General features: G+C 46.0%; 2 protein-coding genes across 6 annotated transcripts in view; both read right to left on the minus strand.

The window, feature by feature from the left end:
• PAPOLA (poly(A) polymerase alpha) overlaps nt 1-9,513 on the minus strand; it is a 62,315-nt gene extending 52,802 nt beyond the window's left edge. For 3 of the 4 annotated variants that reach the window (XM_037031595.1, XM_037031594.1, XM_037031592.1), the window contains exon 1: nt 9,287-9,512. In XM_037031595.1, coding sequence (XP_036887490.1) covers nt 9,287-9,294 — 8 coding nt within the window. In that variant the 5' untranslated portion in view covers nt 9,295-9,512. Of the gene's footprint in view, nt 1-9,286 lie in introns of all 4 variants that reach the window. The other variant, XM_037031593.1, reaches the window with a different exon arrangement.
• A 7,436-nt stretch (nt 9,514-16,949) lies between these two features.
• The window catches only part of AK7 (adenylate kinase 7), a 53,216-nt gene continuing 48,316 nt past the window's right edge, over nt 16,950-21,849 (minus strand). For both annotated transcript variants that reach the window (XM_037031211.1, XM_037031210.1), the window contains exons 17-18: nt 19,447-19,605; nt 16,950-18,764 (exon numbers count right to left, since the gene is read on the minus strand). In XM_037031211.1, the coding sequence (XP_036887106.1) occupies nt 18,726-18,764; nt 19,447-19,605 (198 nt within the window). In that variant the 3' untranslated portion in view covers nt 16,950-18,725. The remainder of the gene's footprint in view (nt 18,765-19,446; nt 19,606-21,849) is intronic.

Raw genomic sequence — 21,849 nt, forward strand, 5'->3', positions numbered from 1 at the left:
CACAATGAAAGTGAACTTGGTGCTTCATTTTAAAAAGCAACTTTGCAATATTCGTCAAAATTAAAAATGTATAGCCCTGGCTGGTGTAGCTCAGTGGATTGAGCGCGGGCCTGTGAACCAGAGGATTGCGGTTCGATTCCCAGTCAGGGCACATGTCTGGGTTGCAGACCGGTTCCTTGCAGGCCAACTACCAGCAGGGGATGCACGAAAGGCAACCATACATTGATGTTTCTCTCCCTGTCTCCTTCCCCTCTAAATATAAATAAATAAAAATAAAATCTTTCAAAAAAAATTAAAAATGTATATACCAATTTTTTAGCTATTTTACTTATTTGTAGAGAGAAGAGAAGGGAGGGAGGAAGAGAAGGAAGGGAGGAAGAGAAGGAAAGAAACAATGATATACGATAGATACACCCATCAGTCGCCTCTTGAAAGCCCCCGGGGACCTGGCTCACAACCCAGGCACGTGCCCCACTGTGAATCGAATTGGTGACCTCTCAGTTTCCAGGCTGGCACTGAGTCCACTAAACAACACCATACAGGGCAATATATCAATTTTTAAAGTTTATGTCTAGCAAATTCACTTCTAGCAATCTATCATACAGAAATCCTAGGACACAGAACTCAAACCAAAGGCCCTGAAGTAGGAAGACATATCCTATTTAAACCATATTGTAATATATAAAATCCTAATCACAAAAATCCCAATTTCTGGCCACTTCTGGGACAGATGTGCAATGGATTGGATGACAGGCCAAGTATGGACTTGGCCCCCAGCACCTGCAGAACAATAAGCTTGAAACAAGCAGTGTCAGTCCAGGGTGACTTCCTACAGAAGGGGCACACTTGATATTGGCTGAGGAACACCTCTCGAGACATCACAAGTTCCAGAATTTGACACTTTTTGTAAGAATCATACAAAAAAGATATCCCGGGTTACACTGGAGCACTGTACACAATGCACTAACAAACTGGAAACCATCATAATATCCATTAATATAGAACTGGCTGATTACAGAGTATTCTGCAATATAGTATGTGATAGAAAAATGAAGCCATTATTACATGTTAAGTTGCGCAGACAGATACCCACAATGTCAGGTAAAAAGCTGCAGAATATAGTAATGGTAATAGCTAGTATTTATTGACACTCCATGTAGTGTGTGAAAGCACCTCATTATTATTCCCAACTATTCCAAACAACTCCATTAACTCTGCATTTTACAGATGAAGAAAACCAGAGAGAGAAGGAAAGGCTCACTTAAACTCACGGGACTGGGGCGTGAACCCTGGCACCTGACTACAACCACAGCCTGGGCGTTGAGACGCTGAGGTGCCTCTGTGCACCTGCCACAACACAGAGCTGTGCCTCTGAAAACTGTCTTTCTGTGCACACAAACATGAGCAGGGGAATTTCCACTTTCTATTTTATAATTACCTTGTTTCAATTTGTTAAATTACTCTTAAAAACAAATACTGATGGTAAAAGCTGAAAACCGAATCCTACTACTCTCCACTAAATTAAGGTAGTGATGCTAAGAAGGCTCCAATCATCCCGACAGAAAGGGACACCAAAGGCTCAATTTAAAACCAAGTCGTTTTTTGATTATGCTGATCAAAACACATTAAGGAAGTTTAATAAAATGAGACTTTAAAATGAATTTTTCAGTGCAATACCCTGTGGTAAGAAGTAGCAATACAAAGCACATCACACTTTATTTGTTGCTCCAGGAAACTGCTAAGGCATCCAAAGTGATCAAACTTCACGAATCCAATGCTCCCAAGAGCGCCTTTTTCTCATTTAACTTATTTTTTTGCCAAAAGTATGGTATAATAAATAGTAAAGGTGAAATTTACCGAACTTGTAAATTTGAACAAAAGACAACGCTAACACCAGGAATACAAAGACAGCCTCTGTTTCCAGTGACAGTGTCAAATCTGGTCTGAGATTCAAGATACTTAAACAGCAGATAAATGCAAAGTAAAAGCTTAAAATAAATACTGCAGAAACAAAAACTCAATGCTCTTCAAAAGGAAGAAGTGAAAGAGGTGTGCACTCTAAATGACTGGAGGGCAGAGAGGGGAAAGGGAAAGGGAAAGTCCGGGTAAGACAGATTAATACAATAGAAAAGGACAACAAATCACCCATGGTGCTCTTCCAAATAGTAAACCTTTGATGCCTTTTCAGCCCAATTTAAACAAAGCTACTACTACTGATAACGCCCCACCTCCTTATATAAGGCATCTGGTCTATGTTGTGGCCAACAGTATAACAGGACCAGCTGCCTCAAAATATGTAGCCGGGCAAAACAAACAAACAAAACAAACAAACAAAAAAAAACCCACTTCTTCATTTTTTCAGTTTTTGTCAGTTGGGTTAAAACTGAAAACCTGATATTCTTCTTGGAAGCAATCAGATAAATCACAACTTATCTAATGTAACAATTCACCACAGTATAATTTGATGTTTTGAAGGCCCTCAACTTGAATGTAATATGCGCCATTCAGATTAAGCAGAAAAAGGGACACTGGATAGAAAACAAGGGATTTCTCTAAGCTATGTAAGTGCATTATTAAATATTAATTCTTAGCAGAAATAGTACAAATCTATTTCACAGTAAGTTTAACATGTTTTAATTTCACTAATAGTTTAGAGTCAGTCATATAGCTCAGACAATGCATTTATTTGCTAAGAAACTACTCTAAGGATGGCTAATTCTCCTGCCACATGACCAGTGTAAGTGGTACTGAATACATTTAGAACCTAACTATAGTCTCAAAATATGAAGACCAAGTGGATCATCCAGCCAATATTTAGAAAGCAGAAGCAGAGATTCAGACACAGATGAACTAATAGTTTATACTGAGGGGGAATAAGTTACGATGAATCCCAAGACCACACTTTGGAAATTCAAGATTAATTATGCAGGAAAAGGGTACTTGTTATCCAATTATAACAACGGCCAGGTTATTTTTCCTTTGGGCATTTCCAACTGCCTCTGTTCTCTCTCCAGAAGGGCTAGCAAGAGAACAAAACCAGACAAACCACAGCACTCCTGCATTAATTTGCCAAGAACACTTGAAAATGAAGGAAAGCAAAAAGAGAATCTGAAGAAGTATAAGAATATATCAAAAAGGAATAGTCAATATATTAAAACATAGTATTATACACATTAACTCCAGGAAACGAAATTTAGATGTTTCTGATGATCAAAATGACAGGAATTCTATTCTTAACCCCAAACTATAAATACTACCATAAACTGCAAGAAGCTAGTTTTTGGACAAAGTATAGAGGGAACATAAATTTTAGAGACAATTCTGGCACTGGCGTGGCTTGGTGGACTGAGTGCCAGCCTGTGATCCGGAGGGTTTGGGGCCTGGTGAGGGCATGTGCCTGGGTTGCAGGCCAGCTCCCTATTTGGGGGGTTGGGGAGCAAAGTATCCCTAGCACACAGATGTTCCTCTCCCTCTCTTTCTCCCTCCCTTCCCCTCTCTCTAAAAATAAATAAAATCTTTAAAAAGAGTAACAAATAGCTTTCCCACAGAAGGAAGTGGTGACAAAATGGAGTTTGTGACTGGTAAGTCTGTACGTGGCTTTAAATAAACAAAACAGTCCCTAAAAATACAAAGTAAGATCTTATGTTGTATAGTATATCATACTTTATGTTCACTGTAACTATGCAGTGTTACCAATAAAAAACTTTTAAGATTCCTATGTTCTACACACGGACACACACAAAGCGTTACACTGAAATCTAATTCTACTCAAGCTACGTGAAGATTCCAACTGAGCTGCTCAAAGGGCTCCCAACAAGGCTCCCAGGGCCTGGTCCTGTCCCAGAATGAGAGTTGAATCACAGCCCGATCTACCACTCAGCACCCTTAATTCCTTGGACAAGTGACTACTTGGAGCCTCAATTTAACCATCTTTAAGGAGAAAACTAATGCCTCCTCCAATTCTGTTGCTCTGCGAATTGTAAACTGATTCTGTGCAACTACTTTAAAGATGTGAATATTCAAAACATTGAACATACAGAATAAAAGACATGCCTCCCACCCCACCAAAAAATGAGAAATAGCTAAGATTCCAAATGGCCTTAATTTGCCTGCACGTAGCTTTTACAAACTCACCTAGATGCAACTGAAGGTGAAATTTGAGTCTTAACTTAAAGGCGGCTTTGTTACCAATGACTGGAATGTTCTAATGAAATATATTTTTTAAGATTTTGTTTATTTATTTCTAGAGATAGGGGAAGGGAGGGAGAAAGAGAGGGAGAGGACACCCCCAACCAGGGACCTTGCCCTCAATCCAGGCATGAGCCCTGACAGGGAATGGAACCGGTGCGACCTTTCAGTTGGCAGGCTGGTGCTCAATCCACTGAACCACCCCAGTCAGGGCTCAAACCAAATATTTTTGCAAGTTGTACGTTATAAACCTTTTGCCTAAGGGTTGGTGGGAGTCACGGTGAAAAGAACTGAACAGGCTCATAAATTTACTCAACTCCAATACCTTCCTTCCCAACTTCTGGGAAGTGAGAAAGAGTGAACTGAAAGCACGCAGAAGGTAAAATGCCACATTTCAAAACCATAACCAATATTCACTACACAGCAAACAATTCATTACAAAATATCTCAATCCCAAAATCTAAGAAAACCTCTAAAACCTCAGAAGTTATCTTCCCTAGAAAGTACCTAATGCACTGTTTTTCACTGAAAATCATGTGCCCCACCTCCAGACCACGTTTAAAACCCGCCCAGACAGCGTGCTGACGCCACCACTGAAACAGCAGCCTGGGCCAGCTGTTGGCTGTTCCTACACAGCCACAGTTTCGACCCTCTTATAACTCCTAAAATTTCTCGAGGACCTGAAATAGTTTCTGCTATATGGATTATGTCCACCAGTACTTACTGCACTGGGAATTATGACTAGACAAGTTATAATTTTCTTTAATGTTTCTTTAACGAAACATGGCATGGCACTGTTTTTACATTTTTCAAATGTCTTTAATTCTGTTTAATCAAAGACAGCTGAACTCCCATAATTGCTTCTGGATTCAATCCCTCTGAGTAAGTTGTTTTTGCAGACACATATTAAAAAACTTAGCATCATACCTTTGTAACAGGGAGAGAATATTTTAATAACCTTTTCAAGTAACTGTGGATATTCTTTGGTACTACGTCAAAACTCCACAAGTGGCAATTTCAGTAAGACTAGTTATAGTATGAAAGCTGAAACCAGATCAATAAACTCTTTGCACTCTGTTGCATTAAAATCCATTGGTCTCAGTGGACCGAGCACTGGCCTGTGCACCAGCCCGTCCACAAAACCAGAAGGTCGCCAGTTTGATTCCCAGGCAGGGCGCATGCCTGAGTTGCGGGTCAGATTCCCCAGTTGGGGGCGTGCTAGAGGCAACCACACACTGGTGGTTTTCTCTCTCCCCTTCCCTTTCTCTAAAAACACATAAATAAAATCTTTAAAGAAATGTTTAAGGAAAGTAAATAAAATGTCTGAAAATCAAATAAAAATAAAATCCATTGGTCTATCTTGCATTTAATGTACCTTTCACCCATGTATAATTTTATTACACCATGGTTGGTGATTGGGGAAGATGTGGGTTCACTAATTTATACGTATCTTCCAAATGCTGGCACATTATCATATGCTACCAAAAAAAAAAACCTATATAAAAAAACCACTATATTCATTAATATCACCACCAATCTAAGTAGAAACATTTCACATTGCTGGGATGCTGTTATGGCAGAAATGAGCTTTCCAAAGCCCTAATTTTTGCTTGAAAGCTCAAATTTTATCACTGGCCACAAATACTGTGTTCTTTTCTTTAAAGATACAGGCTCACTTTATTTTCAGGTGAACGTTAAATAGCCAAGTACAAATACCCACAGTTCATCACTTGTTCTTCAGGTAAAATTAGAACTGTGAGAAAAGCACGCGTTTAGCTCACAAATCAAGCATACGTGCGTTCGCGAAACAACAGCTTTATGCTGAGTTCCCATTTTATCATACCACATTTAAAAGGCAAACTCAAGGATCAAGATTTAGTCAAATTAGCACGACCACGTCATCAAGGACTTTTTTTTAGCTGTGTGTGCGGTGAAGAAATATGACCACCAGGACAACAGGACGCTGCTGCCTTGATTCTCTCTAAGCCTTGGGCACTGCCCCCCTGGTGCCAGCGTCATCTCGGCACTGCTAACCAACAGTCTGGGCTTATGTACTCCCCGGAAGGGTCTCAGGGACCCCTGACCTCTGTGGACCACTGCTCCGCACAGTATTACCCACCAACAGGTCCCAAACATACCTGTGACGGCTACATGAAAGTACTTCACTTCCTCTTTATTTTGCAACAGCCCAATAATACTTGGGAGAAAAGCTCGTCTTCCCCAAGTCTTGCTAAATATCTCTTCCAGGAACTTGCACAAGTCTGTGAATGTGACGTGAATGCCAGGTCCCTGAAACTGGCTACTTGTGTGATAGCCAAAACTAAGCACGAGTAACGACCTGGCCCACACAGGGCAGGGCAGAAACCTGGAAATGGTTTCTATAAGGGCATTCCACTCTGCATTGATGCAGTGGTTCTCCCTGCAAAGATTTGGCCCCAGAGCACATTTTGCAGTACTTTTTTGGTCATCACTACTGGGGGCAGGCGTGGGGCACGGACTTCTGAAATCTACCAGAGGTTAGGGATGCTACTAAACATCCTACAATACATGGGACAGCTCCATGAAAAGAATTATACAGCCTAAAATATCAATCATACCATGTGATAAACTCTATAAACAAACCTCACTACTGTCAAAATTGTCAGAAGCTTCCATCACCATGGCTCTTAAATCATACAAGTCTTTCAAAATTATATATGCAATTACATGACTTTTAGGCAAATATGGACACTTGTTCACAATGTTTTATAATGACCTCAACTTCAATAGTCTATTTTTATTTGGTCCATTGGGTCCATTCTAACAACTCACCTATGGCCTATGTGTTTCCACCCTACCCACCTGCCCAAATTTGACAGGACTGGCATACCAAAAATGGAAGTGAAGTCAAATATAAACTGGAAAATCACAATGTTTCTTTCTTTGTTGCTTTCATCAAAGAAACAAAGTTAATGTCAGTGTGACACCAGAACATGAAAAACAAAGCAAACGGATGAGGAAAAAGGTCTATTAAACTAGGCAGGCTCGTCTTTCTGCTGCACACTTAGGGCTGAGATTGAGAGGGAGAGCTAATGAGAAACTGGCCATGTCGTCCACATTTCAGAAACACACTGGAAAGGCCATGTGCATGTGTAAACTCACTATCTTGACTGTTTCCATCTGATACTGGAAATATCAAGACATATGGAAAGACATTGGAAACACTGCTGAAGAATTTGAAGCTCCTACGTTTTCAAAGGAAATATATACCTCCCTCCCTCCACAAAGAAAACTTGGAAAAAGTAGGTATAAAAGAAATTTTAATTTACAAAAACTAAGACAAATTATTACTTGAGTTATTTCCTCATTAAAGCCTTATAAGGGATACACTTCTATCATGATCCACTTTTAATACTGACATGACTATCAGAAAGAGAATTCCCTTTTCAAAAGCAGCAATAAAATTTCAGCTAACACAAAGAAGTCACATGGAATCACCGCAAACATTCAGGTGTATTTTAATTGCTGCTGAACTGAAAACAGCTACAAAAATCTTGCTTAGACTTGGTTCTCCTGGTGCCTCTTTTTAACTTTCCATGAAAGGATGAAACAACAGGGAACTTGCTGATTCTAAAATCTTCGGTCTGTATATTTAATTAAAACTAATAAATATTCTTATTACAGACATATGTTGATAAGCCTCTTAAAATGACAGGAGTGGATGAGAAAGAGTATAAAATTCCTTTTTAAAACATCGTGTAAAATGCAATAGATGTCCTTAAAGCCCGTGTCAAAGTTAGAGCCTCACTTGTAAAGACAGACACACGCACACACACAAGGATACTCACACATAGGGTGGGGCAAAAGCAGGTTTACAGTTGCTCATATGGATAATGCAATAAGTAACAAGTAATAATTCAAGAATAAACTTTTGTGTACTCACAACTGTAAACCTACTTTTGCCCACCTTGTATAAAGTCGGAAAACTATAGTCGGTAATAGGTGCAAAAAAAAAAAAGCCTGATGTGCTACACAATAGGTGTCTAGAAATTAAAAAAAAACTTTATTTTGCATTGAAGTAAAACTTCGAATGTCAATTACATGCCTCGTTTTGGGGCTACAAAGAAAACTCGGTCCCTCGTCTCAAAGAACTCCCGCTCTGAAATCTCCAAAAGTGAAAGAAATGCAGTCTCACTATTCAGGCCCCAACGCTGCTGTGTAAACGCAGAACATAAGCTGTAATCTTTCTATCCCAACAACGACTTCTAAAATTACATCTCATTCTTTCAATGAGAAAGGGAAAACTTATGTTGAAAACTCTCTATAAGGTGCAGGGGGGGGCAATAAAATGTAGGCCTAGTGAGAGTAGAATGCACGGATAGACTGGCTTTACGTCTACAATCAGAAAACACAGAAGTATCACTACGAGGTGGAGGGAGAAGGAAGCTGGTAGCAATTCCGCTCCATCAAAACAAAACAGGGCGAGCAAGCCAGAACCTGGAGCGCTTCGGAGGCCTCCTGGCAAGTGCCCTTTTCCTGGTGGTGGAACGACTGGGTGGAGGAAGGCTTCAAACACCTAGGCTCAACGCCCAAAACGGTGCTTTTGAACTAGTGCTCATGGCACCTCCAACGTGGACGCGGGTTAACACCGCCGCACGATTTGAGCATCTCGGAAACGGGAAGAGACGCAGCGCAGGTAGACAGGGAACTGGAGGAGCCGCGAAATGCGCCGGGGAGGCGAGGCGGGAGAGCCCGCACCCCACGTGCAGACCCCGCGAGCAGCAGGGCCTCCTTTCCCCACCGCCGCCGCCGGACGCAGTTTGGGGTTTTCGGCCGGAGCGGAGACGAAGCAGTGATGGGAATGGAGGTTCCTCTGGCTCTTCCGGAAGGGGAAGGCCCCCGGACCGACGGCTGCAGAAGCCAGGAAGAGGTGGGGGAAGTGGGACCCGAGCACGAGGGGAAGTGCGGCAGCGAGTGGATGAGGAAACAGGAAGAGCCCAAGTCCCGCCGGCTGCCCCCAAGGGGCGAAGGCCCAGCCCGTGCACCACCCATTTCTCATCCCCCGACGCCCCCAAGGCCCCGCCGGCGTGCGGGAGAAAACAGAATACAAAGTACTTACAACGGCATCGTTTCCTGCGCCGGCACCGCCCAGTCACTTCCCCCCAGCAACCGCCGCCGCTGCTGCCCTGGGCATGATCCACAGAGGCGGGAGGGAGGGGGACCTGCCGCAGCCCTGGGTCCAACCCCACTCCCGCACCCGCTCCCGCCGCTTTAAGCGCTTCTCCTCCTTCCCCTTCGTCCTAACATGGCGCCCGAGCGCTACCACAGCAACGTTCTAGAATTGCTGACGCCGCCACGCACGCGGTGCGCGCGCCTGCGCAGAGGCTGCCCGACGCCGCGAAGCCTCACGGGAAAGGTAGTTCGAGAAGTGGTCGGAGGTCGCGCAATTTCCGCTCCGATCCGGTCACGTTTTTTGCTAGGGGTACCGTGAGTGATGTGGGAATGGTGCTGGTAGCTCCTGTAGCGGGTCGTCGGTCGACCGGAGACGCTCCCGTCCGAGACGGGGGCGACGGGGCCCAGACGGCGCGAGGAAGGACCCAGGGAGGCCCTGGGACCGCGAGGAGCGGCTTCCGGCGCATTGTGAGGTTTCGCGGTTCGTGGCGCCTGAGGTCGCGGCGGCTGCGCCTCCCCTGGAATGGCGTCTGTGGAGGTGCTTGGAAGGAACTGAGACACCCACGCGTGTCCGGTGTGCCGCCGGAGAGAGGGACTCAGAACGCGGCCACGTGGGTCGGGGCCTTGGGGCGGTAACAGGTTACTCCACCACTTCGTACTGCTCAGCAGAGGGAGAATAAACCTCCTTCCTGTTGAACGTGATCGTGCCAGCGCGGTGCCTAGCGGAGCTGGGGCAGAGGGCGCAGAGCTGTTAGGGAGACGCGCCTTCCCCCGAGACGGCGCTTCTGGCTGTTTGCTCCTCGAATGCATGGACTCAGGAGATCGAGAAGTATTTGTTGAACGAGTAACTTCTCGGGGTAGGACAATGACAGCCAGTGCTGGCACAGGAGTTAACTTCACACTTGAACGAATTATGGAAACTTGGGCGGCAGTAACCGTTGGGGATTTAGGCGGGCACTCTTGCGGCCAGTTTCCCGCAGGCGGCGTTTCCGGGCCCTGATCTCTCCCCGGGGTCCTCATCTCTCCCCAGGGGTCCAGAAGAGATCTTCTCCCGGGGCGGGGCTCGGGAGCCTTCTCCCTCACCCCCAGCAGAAGGCGGAGACGCCCTGCCCGAGCCCGATTCGGCTCCAATGCTCCGATCTTCGAATTAGAACGCGTTGTAAAGCGTCGCCCAGGTTGATGGCAGGCAGGAGCAGAAAGGGATCGAATACGGCCGATAAAGTTCTAAATTCTTTAAATACACTCCGGAAGTTTGACAAAGGGTTTTCCCCCCAGAACATCCAGTGGAACTAGCGTTCGGGGACCAGGCTCGGTGGGGAAAACGCGGGGTCCAAGCTGGCATGGCCCGGTGCGGCCGCCTTGAGCGCTCCCCGCCAGGCTAGTTCCGGGGAGAAAGAAGGGCTGACCCTGCCCAAGGCACGCGGATTTCAGGTCTTAGTGTTCGGACCCGCGCCGGTGCCTTGTATCGTCCGGATATGTTGCATTAAAGGGAACAACGCGAAAATTACCTCCACCTGTTTCTTTTTACATGTTTAAGTGTGGCTCCTAGAAAATTCTAAATTGTCTGTGTGGCCACCCTTTCCATGGAACAGCACTCTATGGAGACAGGCTTGCACGTACTTGATTCTCAGTTCCGTCCTGGGGGTGGCTTTGGTTAAGGAACCCGCAGTGGACCTGTCCTCAGAAGATAGACAGTCTGAGATCCAGAGAAAACAGTAAAGCGTTAAGTCTGCGCACTTGAACCTTGCTGTACAGATAGGCACTGCTGATGTACGTGATAAAGTAAAGAATGGGACCTTCCCGAGCTCACGGCCGTGCTCTGCCGGGATCGCGGCCTGAAGAAGAGGTGGAGGGCGTCCGCAGTAGCTCCGCAGCGTTTCTGTTTCAGCCTTTCGCGGCTAGAATTTGCTCGGTGCCAGGGAGCGTGCTGGGTGCTACGTTGCTGGCCGAAGATTATTAAAAGGAACTGTATTTGCGGGGAGTCAAGGTAGATTTCGCACAGAAGATGACTTGAGAAATGTCCTGTTGAAAAAACTAAGATTTAGGACGTGGACAGAAGAGCACATCCGCAAGAGGGAATGACTTTAAAAAAGAAGATGGGAGAAGGAAGGGGCGGAGGAGGGAAAAGACATCCTGATGAGAAAACTTAAGGTTTGAGAAGTGCACCAGGTAGAGGGAAAATGTAACAAACAAAAAAGCAGAGCAAAAGGTGCTAGGCTCGGGTTCCTTTCCACTATGAAAAATACAATGGGGCCCTGGCTGGTGTAGCTCAGTGGATTGAGCGCAGGCCTGGGAACCACACGAATTGCGGTTCGATTCCCAGTTAGGGCACATGCGTGGGTTGCAGGCCAGTTCCCAGCAGGGGACTCATGAGAGGCAACCATACATTGATATTTCTCTCCTTCCCTTCCCCTCTAAAGATAAATAAATAAAATCTTAAAGAAAAAGAAAAATACAGTGGGAAACTGGCACACTTGGACCTTGAATTCCGGGTGGGGGGGGGGGGTTGGGCAGGCAGATAATAAACCCATAACCAGAGGTGAGAGTTGCAGGGTGTGATTAAGAACCACGAATGAAATGAATCATTGTGAGAGTCCCTGGAGCCAGCTTTAGATAGCCTGGTCAGACAGGCCCTCTCCCAGGTGCTGGCCTTCGAACTGAGGCCATTCTGAGAACTGTGGGTTTTACCTGTTTGTGGATGGGAGAGCCATTGAAAGTTTTGAAACATATTTTTTGAAAGATCGCTCAAAGGGCAGGGAATGAATTTGCACTGGGTGAGACTTGAGTTGGAGGATAGGTGAGGTAAGAGATGATGAAGCTCGAAATGAAGGAAGTCGAGAGATTTTCAGCGATGTAAGTTAATCCTGGTTATGAGTGATGATGCAGTGGAAGGTAAAAATGATTACGAAGGTTCTAGGGAGGGTGGTGGGATGAATGGGGCTCCCAGTGACTGAAATAAGAGACAGGAAAATAACTAGGTGAGTGGGTGAGCTTGATATGGGTGGGTTTTGCAGTGCCTGCGAGACCTTCAGAAACGTGTCAGGCCACTGAAAACACACTTCGGGAGCTGGAGAGAGGGCATAACGTCTGCAAGCAAGACTCGTGTTAATGGAATCGAGTTCTGGAAGGGACTGACATACACCCAGTCTTCTGCAACGAACATTTCACACCTCAGTAGTGAGCAAGGTGTTTGCGTAGCCCCAACTCGTAGGACCTGATTAAGGATAAAACCTGAGCCACAGAAAGTGGAGCGAGAGCTAAAGCCAATTACCAGTGTGTTGGTTAAGACACTGTACTGTTACCCCGCCCCCCTGCCCCCCCCCCCCTCAGAGCCCCTGCCCGCTCCCTGCAGCTGCCGCCTGTCTCCACTGCTACTGCCCGCCCTGCAGCCGGCCCTTGCGGGACCCCAGCCGGGACCCCAGCCGTTTCTGCCAGCTGCTCAGAGTGGGAAGGTGCTTTCAGCTGGTGTTAAGTAGCTTTCAGATCACGTGGTCCACACAATGACGTCATACATAGTGGGAAGAATTCTGAAACTGGTTCTCTTAGCTCCACAGTGCACTCGAATACAGAAAACACACACACGTGTCAGAGCAGGATCGTTTCCCACTGTAGGCACTACCTGGATTGTGTTTCAGTGTCACTTAGGGGGCAATAATTGCAGATACTGTGTGATGCAGGTTTCTATCCCAAAAATAAAGTGCACTGATTCATTGGACTATTAATAGTGCATACTTTTTAAGAAAGTTTAATCAGAAACCAGCTTTATGAGTCACTAAGTAAAAATAACAGAAGTACTTCCATCAAGTGAGTGCTGTACTCTCAAGCTGTCTTTTCATTAAATTCTCATTCCCCTTTTAGGTGTCTATTAGTTTATGTTTTGAAGAATGCCTTGTCTACCATTTGCATGGAAGAAAGAACCACAACAGCATGCTGGGTAAGACCAGCCCAAACCCTGCCTCTGCTAGTTTCTGCAGCAAATCAGTATCCTAGATTTCTTCCCTTCACTCATTAACCATATCCAATCTGTGATCAAGTCCCATTGATTGCACCTCCCAAATCCTTTGGAAATCCTCCCCCCCCCAACTCTCCATCCCTGCAACCACTGTCCCCTTCTTAGCCACTGTCTTAGACTGTTGTCGTAGCCCTGGTTCTCCTCCCCCTTTCACTACTGCTTCTCTCCCATCCATTGCCCATGCAGTAGCTGATTTTCAGAACATGCTAGAGGTGTCATCACCCCCTGTACCCAAACCCAATTTCATGGCTTCAGTTGCTCTTAGAATAAAACCAAACGTAATGGTGGCTTATGAAGCCATGCGTGATCGGGCTTCCGATTTTCTCTCCAGCCTCATCCCAGACTCTTCCCCTTTCCCATCTGAGCTTCAACCCTCCTGGCCTCTTCTTTTTCTTAACATGCGAGGCTCCCTTCCACCCCCGAGCCTCCAGACTTGCCCCCCTCTGCAGCACTGCCTAGTTCAGTGGTTGCCTCCTCGTCTGTCAAAGCTCACATGTCCCCACCTCACGGATGCCTTCCCATACCACTTATCCAAACTTTGATTATTTGCGTTATAGTCCTTGTCGCATAACCAGAACTTCCTTGGTAACTTTTTAAGTTATCTATTCTGCCATCCCCACTAAAATATAAGCTCCATGAAGGTGGGACCTGGACCACACTGTTTAATAATAAGCCCAAAGCACGGAACAGCAGCTGGCACACACTGGCACTTAAAGAATCGGGTTGTGACTGGTCGGTTAAAGACAACTTAGATTGGCCTGGGCACTTCAGTAGTTTCAATTCTGCAGTTAATCTGGCTAAAACAAACACACAGTTGTAATCATCTCAGCATGAGCTGCCGTAACGAAATGCCACGGAGTGAATGGCTTCAACACCAGGCATTTATTTCTCTCACTTCCGGAGGTCCAGAAGTCTGAGATCCTGGCGCCAACGAGGCCGCTTTCTGATAAGGGCTCTCTTCCTGACTTGTGGGCGGCCACGTGTCCCCGTGTCCCCATGTCCCCATGTCCCCACAAGGCAGAGAGACAGAGCGAAAGCACTTGCATGTTCGCTCCTGTGTGAGGGAGACTAATCCTGCTGGGTCTGGGCCCACCCTTCTGACCTCACTCAACCTTAACTCCATAGAAGCCAGTCTCCAAACAATCACACGGGGTGGGGGCGGGGGGGGGGGTAGTGCTTACACATACGAATTTGGGGACATGCAAACATTCCGTCCCTAACAGTGATCGCACAGAACATCAACTCCTGGGAGATAATAATGCCTATTAATCATTAGATTAGTTTTTGCCGTGGAGTAACTGCCACGGCTTTAAGCTGCTTAAAACAAGACGTATTATCAAACGGTTTCGGTGGGTCAGGAATTCGGACATGGCTTAGTTGGGTCCTCTGCTTCAGGGTCTCTCAACAAGGCTGCCTTCGTGGTGTTAGGACTGGGGTCTCATCTGCAGACCCCCTGTGGAAGGATTCACTTGCATCCCTGTCTGTTGGCAGATTGAGTTCCTAGAAGCTGTTAGATTGAAGGTGCCAGTGTCCTGCTAGCTGTTTGCTAAGAGCCCTCTGAGCTCCTGGCCAAGTGGGCCTCTGACATGGCAGCGTGCTTTGTCAAAGCTTCTTGCGTGGAGAAGATGAATGAGCCTGCTGGCGTCATCTGCAGTCTCGTGTCGCCCGAGCATCGCCGTGTTCCGTGGGACNCCGTGGAGTAACTGCCACGGTTTTAAGCTGCTTAAAACAAGACATGTATTATCAAACGGTTTCGGTGGGTCAGGAATTCAGACATGGCTTAGTTGGGTCCTCTGCTTCAGGGTCTCTCAACAAGGCTGCCTTCGTGGTGTTAGGACTGGGGTCTCATCTGCAGACCCCCTATGGAAGGATTCACTTGCATCCCTGTCTGTTGGCAGATTGAGTTCCTAGAAGCTGTTAGATTGAAGGTGCCAGTGTCCTGCTAGCTGTTTGCTAAGAGCCCTCTGAGCTCCTGGCCAAGTGGGCCTCTGACATGGCAGCGTGCTTTGTCAAAGCTTCTTGCGTGGAGAAGATGAATGAGCCTGCTGGCGTCATCTGCAGTCTCGTGTCACCTGAGCATCGCCGTGTTCCGTGGGACTGAAGCAGTCACAGGCTCTGCCCACAGCCGGAGAAGAGGTTACTCAGAGGTGCCAACACCCGTGGGGGCCGTCTCAGAGCCGGCCGGCCTGTCGACCAGACTTACCTTGTGTCACTCCTGTGGTGGGGCTAAATCCAGATATACTAAATGCAGAATTTGTATCACATTCTGAGCAGTTTTAAAAAATTGAATCGAATTTATTGGGCTGACATCGGTTAATAAATTATCTAGGTTTCGGGTGTACAGTTCTATAATACACCATCTGTGTGTTGTGTGCTCACTGCCCCAAGTCTAGTCTCCTTCCAACACCATTTATCCCCCTCTACCTAAGTGGCACTAGGGAAGCCTCTTGGTGACCCTCAGAGTTACGTAAGTGGCCCATCACAGCATATGGACTAAAGAATGACTGAAAATTGGAATTAGTTATAAAAGAACCGCTGTGCAAAAAAGTTCAGCTAAATAGCTTTTATTCGCTAACTTATATACTTCTGTGTACTGTGTACATTTTTGGTCTCTAGAGATACACAGAAGCAAAACAGAATCCCTGCCCCGTGGAGCTTACGTTTTAATGCGGAAGAGACAAGAGACACGTAGGCAGATCAAATGAGGTCCGGGTGAGCAGAGGAAAGAGTGGGGGCGGGGGGGGGTGCACAGAGAAGACGATGTGGGGAGGCCTCTGAGGAGGGCCTGCTTGAGCTGAGTGTGGATAAAATGAGAGCACGTGGACGTGTGGGCCGCCTAGCTCAGGCGAAGACCCCGCAACAGACTATACTTGGCAACAAGGCTTGAAGTGAGGGAGACGGTGAGGTCCTGAGGGGACAGGCTGGATGGGCCTCCCAGACCCAGGTCGGGACTTGGCCTTTGGGTCTGTGTGGGCGGGGAAGGCTGTGGAGGGCTTTGCGCAGACCTGGTTTCTGCTTCTACAAGACATCCCCGCTGGTACGTGGAGAGTGGTGACCGAACGGAGCAGGCAAGGGGACAGCAGCAGCCCAGGGAGGAGAAGGGAGCGTCTGGGGCCAGGACATGAGACTGGAGGGGTGAGAGGCAGACAGACTCTCCTTCGATTGCTTGGGTTGCTCAGTGAAGGAAGGAGCAATGTCATGAAATGTAACCATCAGGGAGATGTGAAAAGGCAACTACTACAAAGACTAATGACTTCAAACTGTTGAAAATGTGTTCTTTTTATTTACTTAGTATTTTTATTAAAATATAAGGCTCAGAAAGAGAACAGAAAGAAAAGGGGGAAAGGGGGTAAATTGGGCATCATCAAAATTAAAAACTTTTGCTCCGGCAGGTGTGGTTCAGTGTATTGAGCACCAACCTACAGACCAAAAAGTTGACGGTTAGATTCCCAGTCAGGGCACAGACCTGGGTTGCGGGCCGGGTCCCCACTAGGGCCGAGAAAGAGGCAACCGGTCAGTGTTTCTCTCACACATCGATGTTTCTCTCCCTCTCTCCCTCCTTTTCCCTCTCTCTAAAAAGAAATATTTTTTTAAAAAGTAAAAACTTTTGTACCTTAAAGGGGACCATCAAAGAAAGTGAAAAGACAAGCCACTAAATGGGAGGAAATACTTGCAAATCATATATCTGATAAGTGTCTTATATTTAGAACATGTAAGAATTCTTACAATTCAATAACAAAAGATCAACAGCCCAAATAAAAAGTGAGCAAAGGACTTGACTATACATTTCTCTGGAGAAGATGTATAAATAGCCAGTAAGCACGTGGAGGGATGCTTAGTGTATCACAATGTGATACACACTTCATTACCATTAAATACACACACACACACACACAAATTACAGATGTTGGTAAGGATGCAGAGAAATTAGAATCCGCTCACCCTGCTGCTGGAAATGCAAAATGAGCCGGCCACTGTGGAAAAACCGCCTGGCAGTCCCTCATTGAGTTAAATGTGGAAGTGCCACATGGCAGCAATTCTATTCCTAGGGGTCTACCCAAAAGAATGGATGCCAGTGCCCAAACAAGAACTTGACCTCAGATGTTCGTAGCAGCTGTATTCACTACATTTAAAGGTGGAAACAGCCCAAGTGAACGATTAGACCAAGTGTGGTCTCTCCGCGCAGTGGAGTATTACTCGGCCACAAAAAGGAACGAAGCACTGACCTGGGCTATGACTTGGATGAACCGTGAAAACATGCTGTGTGGAAGAAGCCAGACGCAAAAGACCACGTATTGTATGACTCTGTTTATTTAAAGTGTCCAGAACAGAGAACTTCACAGAGACAGAAGGCAGGTTGGTGGTTGCTAGGAGCTGGTGGGAGGGGATCATGGGAAGTGACTGCTTAATGAGTAGAGGGTTTCCGTTTTCGGTGATAGAAAGTTCTGGAGCTAGACAGTGGTACACGTACAGCACTGTGAGTGTACTTAGTGCTGCTGAATTATATGTGCTAACACGGTTATAATGCTAAATTTTATGTTGTGTGTGTTTTACCACAATAAAAAAAATAGTGCCCTCCCCAGCCAGGGTGCAAAAAAAGAAATAGCACAGTGTATTCACATAACACTATTATCTACAGGGATCAAGTAGATATGCCATTAGACTAGACCTAAACAAATTTCTCATTCAGTGTAATTCTGGGAATCACGGGGCTGTTAGAGCTGGGAGAGACCATCAGGATTGATTGCTTATGCCTACATTGTACAGTTAGTTTGCTAAAAATATTCGACCATTTTCTAATTATCACGAATACTATTCATTCTGTTACATGAATTTTCCCACAAAGAGGTCTCCAGTGCTCTCTGACATATTGGTTGGGGTACTGACCCTGAACTCAAACAGCAGCCTTGTGGAGACCAGTCACATCTGATTTACTGTGATTCAACAAAGCATGAACCATCCTAATTTATTTCCATTTCTAATACCACTGGTATCTGGGCCATGACAAATTGTGCAGATTCATTAGCCCACATGTTCAGATAATATATACACTCTGATTTTCTCCACACTGTAAATTACCGGAAACATTAGCATGCAGATGACTTAGACTAAGAATGAAATACCAAATCGAGGTTCGTCCCACGAGCTGTGCCACAGACGCCTTCCCAAATTTCCCTTCCCAGTTTAGTTTTCATGAAGTAAGCACTCATCACCACACAGCTTGTGATAATAATTCGCTTAATAAAATATTGGCCTGCAGGAAAAAAATAATTTTCCAAAACCTGGGAAGGCAGGTTTTAATGCGGTTTTCCAAATTGCAATGTCAAAGTCGTCTCCAGCTCTGCACAGGGTCACGGCACCCGGGTTCCCAGCTTCACTGCGTCGCAGGGTTGTTTTTGAAGAGGTACTCCGCCTGTAAGGGGAGGAAAGACAAAAAGGCAAGTCAACAATTAGGAGGCATTACAAGGTATTTAGGAGTCATATATTTGTACTATTCATGTTTACAACTACAAATAAAAGTACATAAATCTTACTTTCAAATGAGTAATAGAAATAGCTGAGTGGAATAAGCTAGTCAGAGAAAGACAAGTACCATATGATTTCACTTATATATGGCAGCTAATGAACAAAATAAACGAACAATAGAAATAGACCATAGATGCAGAGAACAGACTGGTCGATGGCTATTAGAGGGAAGGGGTTTGGGGTGCTGCATGAAAAAAGATGAAGGAATAGTAAAAAAACCAAAATGAATCCCTCGTAGCATATGGTGATTACCAGAGGGAGAGGAAGGTGAAGAGGAAGGAGAAGGTAAGCGGGTGGTAAATGGCGACGGAAGGAGACTTGACTTTGGGTGGTGACCACAGTACAGTGTGGGGTGATGTGTTACCCAACTGTACACCTGCGACCTGGGTCATTTCACTAACCAATGACCCCCCAAGAAATCCAATAAATTTTTTAAATCTTATTATAAACTGTGAAGGTATCAGAAACCACTTACCAGACACACAATTTCTCTATGCCACCTGGCTTCCCATTTAGATTCAGGTACATTCTATTTCCAAATTGACATTAAACACAAAAGAGTCTCTTACCAGAAAATCGACAGGATCCTCCGGTCTGACCTTGCAGCACTCACTGAGCCCCTGCATGAGCGTGGGCATGACGTAGGCCATCAGGTAGCTTCGCAAGGGGGCGGACTGTGCCTGCAGCAGCTCCCTCTCCTCCCTCTTCACTTCCTCTAGCCGCTTGTTCTGCAGAGAGAGCATTTGGGGGCGGGGCGAGCAGTCGGGGAAGGGAGAACACCCTCACCCGGCTCAGCCCACAAGGCCTCGGAACTAGGTGGTGCTGTGAGTGCCCCCCAAGTTAGAAAGGCGGCATTTCCTACCAGCGGAGAACGCGTGTGACAATGAACGAGTCATTCAGGAAATAATGGGCTGGACTCCCACCTCACGTCTTAGACAAAAATCACTTCTAGCTGCCTAGGTGAAGGAAGGAATAACAGGGAGGGAGGGAGGAAGACGGAAGAAGGAAAATCACAGACGTGCTCATAGACGGTCTGAGGCCTGGGTCTGCTGGCCGGGTGTTAACCCTTGCTCAGCATACCTCTGCCTTCCTTGGGAAAAATAATTCCATATCTCCTTTGAGAAATCTTCCTCCTCAGCCTAGTGGTTTAGATGGGACTGAAGCCCACCAGGCCAGCCCGCCTCCTGCCCATGGACACTTGAGGACGAGCCCCAGGATGACACCGACACAGGAGATGCAGCAAAGAGAGGGGCCCTGGGCCCTGGTGACATCACCTGAGCCACCATCTCAAGCCTTGTCTGAAGCCAGCTTTCCCTCTGGACTCTTCTGTTACGTGAATCCATCAAATTTCTTTACTTCTAAGCCATTTTACATTTGCTTTTTTGTCGCTTGCAAGATAGAGTCCTGGTTTTCTTTTCTTTCTTTCTTTTTTTTTTTGAAAAGAGGTCTTTCCTAGCAAGATAGCAAAGCCAAAAACCAAAATGGGAAGAGACTGATAGATTTCACTATGTAGAAACATGAATGTTCTGAGGACTTCCGCCAAGATGGAGGCGTAGGTGGAAACACTGTGCCTTCTCCCACAACCAAGTTTGAATACAACAAAGGTTTGGAGAACAAAGATGCAGCCAAAGAACAGAAAATTGAACTATACGGAAGTCCAACAACAACGAACCGTTCTACTGGACAGGTTAGAGGGGCGGAGCCAGCAGCGGAGCAGGGTCGGGCAGGAAGGATTCCCCGACCCCAGGCGCCCAGGCATCAGGGTAGCACCGGCGGACCCAGTGAGGGCTTGGGGCGGCGGGAGTGAGAAGTGAGACGGACCGCGCAGCCCCCAGCAATGAACTCAGCAGCGGCTGACCGCGGTCGCACATTCGTGAGCAGTGGGACAAATCATGCGGCCCACTCTCGCACAGTGGGAAGGGTTGCGTGGCCCGAGGTGGCGGCGGGAGGAAGCAGAGGGTGTTTGCCATTGCCTTCCTTTGGCCCCGCTCCCACATACAGCGTCACAACCCAGCAACTGGGTCGCCCCGCCCTGGTGAACACCTAGGACTCTGCTCCTCATACGTAACAGGCACGAACAATCCAAAATATAGCTCAAGAAGAACTCAAAGCCCCAGAGCCCATAACTCTAAGCGACCAGGAAATAGCGAAACTCTCAAATGCACAGTTCAAAATATTGGTGATTAGGATGCTCACAGAACTGGTTGATTATAGTCACAAATTAGAGGAACATATGAAGGCTAAACTAACTGAAATGAAGGGAAATGCACAGGAAACCAATAGTGATGGAAAGGAAACTGGGACTCAAATCAAGGGGGTGGACCAGAAGGAAGAAAGAAATGACCAAACAGGAAAAAGTAAAGTTACAAGAATTCAAAAAAAATGAGGAGAGGATTAGGAACCTCCAGGACATCTTTAAACGTTCCAACATCCCAATTATAGGGGTACCAGAAGGGGAAAAGAAACAGCCATGAGTGGAAAATTTATTTGAACAAATAATAAAGGAGAACTTCCCCAGTCTGGCAAAGGAAATAGGCTTCCAGGAAATCCAGGAAGCTCAGAGAATCCAAAAGAAGTTGGACCCAAGAAGGAACACACCAAGGCACATCATAATTACATTAGCCAAGATTAAATGAAGGAGAGAATCCTAGAAGCAGCAAGAGAAAAGGGGACAGTCACCTACAAAGGAATACCCATCAGACTGTCAGCGGATTTCTCAAAAGAGACCTTACAGGCAAGAAGGAGCTGGAAGGAAGTATTCCAAGTCATGAAATCCAAAGACCTACAGCCAAGATTGCTTTGTCCAGCAAAGTTTTCATTTAGAATGGGAGGACAGATAAAGTGCTTCTCAGATAAGATCAAATTCAAGGAGTTCAACATCACTAAGCCCTTATTATATGAAATGTTGAAGGGACTTATCTAAGAAAAAGAAGATGAAAAATATGAACAGTGAAAGGACAACAAACTCACAG

Source organism: Sturnira hondurensis, unplaced genomic scaffold, assembly GCF_014824575.4.
Source record: "Sturnira hondurensis isolate 20B ecotype Veracruz unplaced genomic scaffold, ASM1482457v3 Scaffold0021143, whole genome shotgun sequence".
In the NCBI taxonomy this organism is placed as follows: Eukaryota; Metazoa; Chordata; class Mammalia; order Chiroptera; family Phyllostomidae; genus Sturnira; species Sturnira hondurensis.